The sequence below is a fragment of the Triticum aestivum genome, unplaced genomic scaffold (assembly GCF_018294505.1).
Source record: "Triticum aestivum cultivar Chinese Spring unplaced genomic scaffold, IWGSC CS RefSeq v2.1 scaffold219384, whole genome shotgun sequence".
Lineage (NCBI taxonomy): Eukaryota > Viridiplantae > Streptophyta > Magnoliopsida > Poales > Poaceae > Triticum > Triticum aestivum.
Window position 1 is genome coordinate 1 of NW_025240046.1, and position 1194 is coordinate 1194.

Below are 1194 nucleotides of genomic sequence, written 5' to 3' on the forward strand. Positions count from 1 at the left end.
CCTGTTTTTGCGCGTAATTTTGGATTTGCATTTAATCTGACGTCTGGGTCAAATAATGGTTCTTATAGCTTAAAGGTGACTTAAAAATAGCAATATCTGAGTCACTTATGAAGTACTCCCTCTGTTCGGAATTACTTGTCGTAGAAATGGATGTATCTAGATGTATTTTAGTTCTAGATACATCCATTTTCGAGAAATAGGAAATTAACCTTGAGCTTCTCTTGCTTGAAAACTGGGTGGACAACTTTGCGCTGTCTCTTCCAGTCGTCTCCGTTTGCAAGCACAAGCCCTTTGCCAAAAAATACTTCCAAACTAGGGTTGAGGTAGTCCTTTTGGAATAAGTTTGTCCTGTCTGCGAGCACTTCTTTGACTAGCTCGATGTCAGTAGAACAGATTGACGGTATTGGTCCGAGCCAAAACAGAAATGTTTTTCCTAAACAAGATCGGCTTGAGCAAATTAGTTGAGGATACATCTAGGCGGAGTCATTGAGACACAAAATGATCGTGAAGAAAAGTTCTTCCTTGCATATTTACCATAGTCAGAAGTGCATTTCTGGAAGAAAGGTTGCACGAGGGAGGTGTAGTCGTGGCAGCCGGCGTGGAGAGGCTTTGCTCTCCCAGCAACAATCATCCGCTTGCACTCCCCCAGGGACCCGACGGCGAATGTATACGGTGGCCCTCGAATGCCCTGTCGTCCTAGCGATCGGGTCACGGCGTAGGGCCTCCACACCAGATGCCATAGTGCCATGGCGTAATATCTGGAAATCACCAGCATCATGGTAAGAGCAGCAAAGCCTAGCACTACGTGAGCCAGCTCCATGAGTATTTTTATTGTGAACGTCTTGCTAAGCTGTGCCTGTATTTATATGCGATGGACGCATATGGTGAGGTTGTTATTTGTTAGAGCAACTCCAGCCGTTGGCCCCAGGAAGGGCTAAAAATCGCCCCCTGAGGGTGCACCGGCGCTAACCCCCGCGCTGGGGGCGTGATGCCCCCCAGTCGCGACGCCCACGTTGTTTTGAAAAATTTAAACACGGCGCGAATTCATTGCAAACTTCGGCGAGTTCGTTCAAACTTAAACATATTTTGTAAAAAAGAAGAAAAAAACTACTAGGGGCCGCCACTCGCCGTCTCCATCGCCGCTCCTCGCCGCTCCCCGCCGTCCGCCGCCCGCCCTCGCAGTTCTACATGCCG

The 1194-nt window shown here is 48.2% G+C and overlaps 1 protein-coding gene across 1 annotated transcript; it reads right to left on the reverse strand.

Annotated features, from left to right (window-relative positions):
• Nucleotides 1-156: 156 nt before the first annotated feature.
• Nucleotides 157-803, reverse strand: LOC123176767 (cytochrome P450 709B2-like). The gene is made up of 2 exons (XM_044590833.1): nucleotides 535-803; nucleotides 157-433 (listed from the first exon to the last, which is right to left on the reverse strand). Exons 1-2 carry the CDS (start codon nucleotides 776-778, stop codon nucleotides 174-176), a joined length of 504 nt encoding a protein of 167 aa, XP_044446768.1. The 5' UTR covers nucleotides 779-803; the 3' UTR covers nucleotides 157-173.
• Nucleotides 804-1194: the final 391 nt, after the last annotated feature.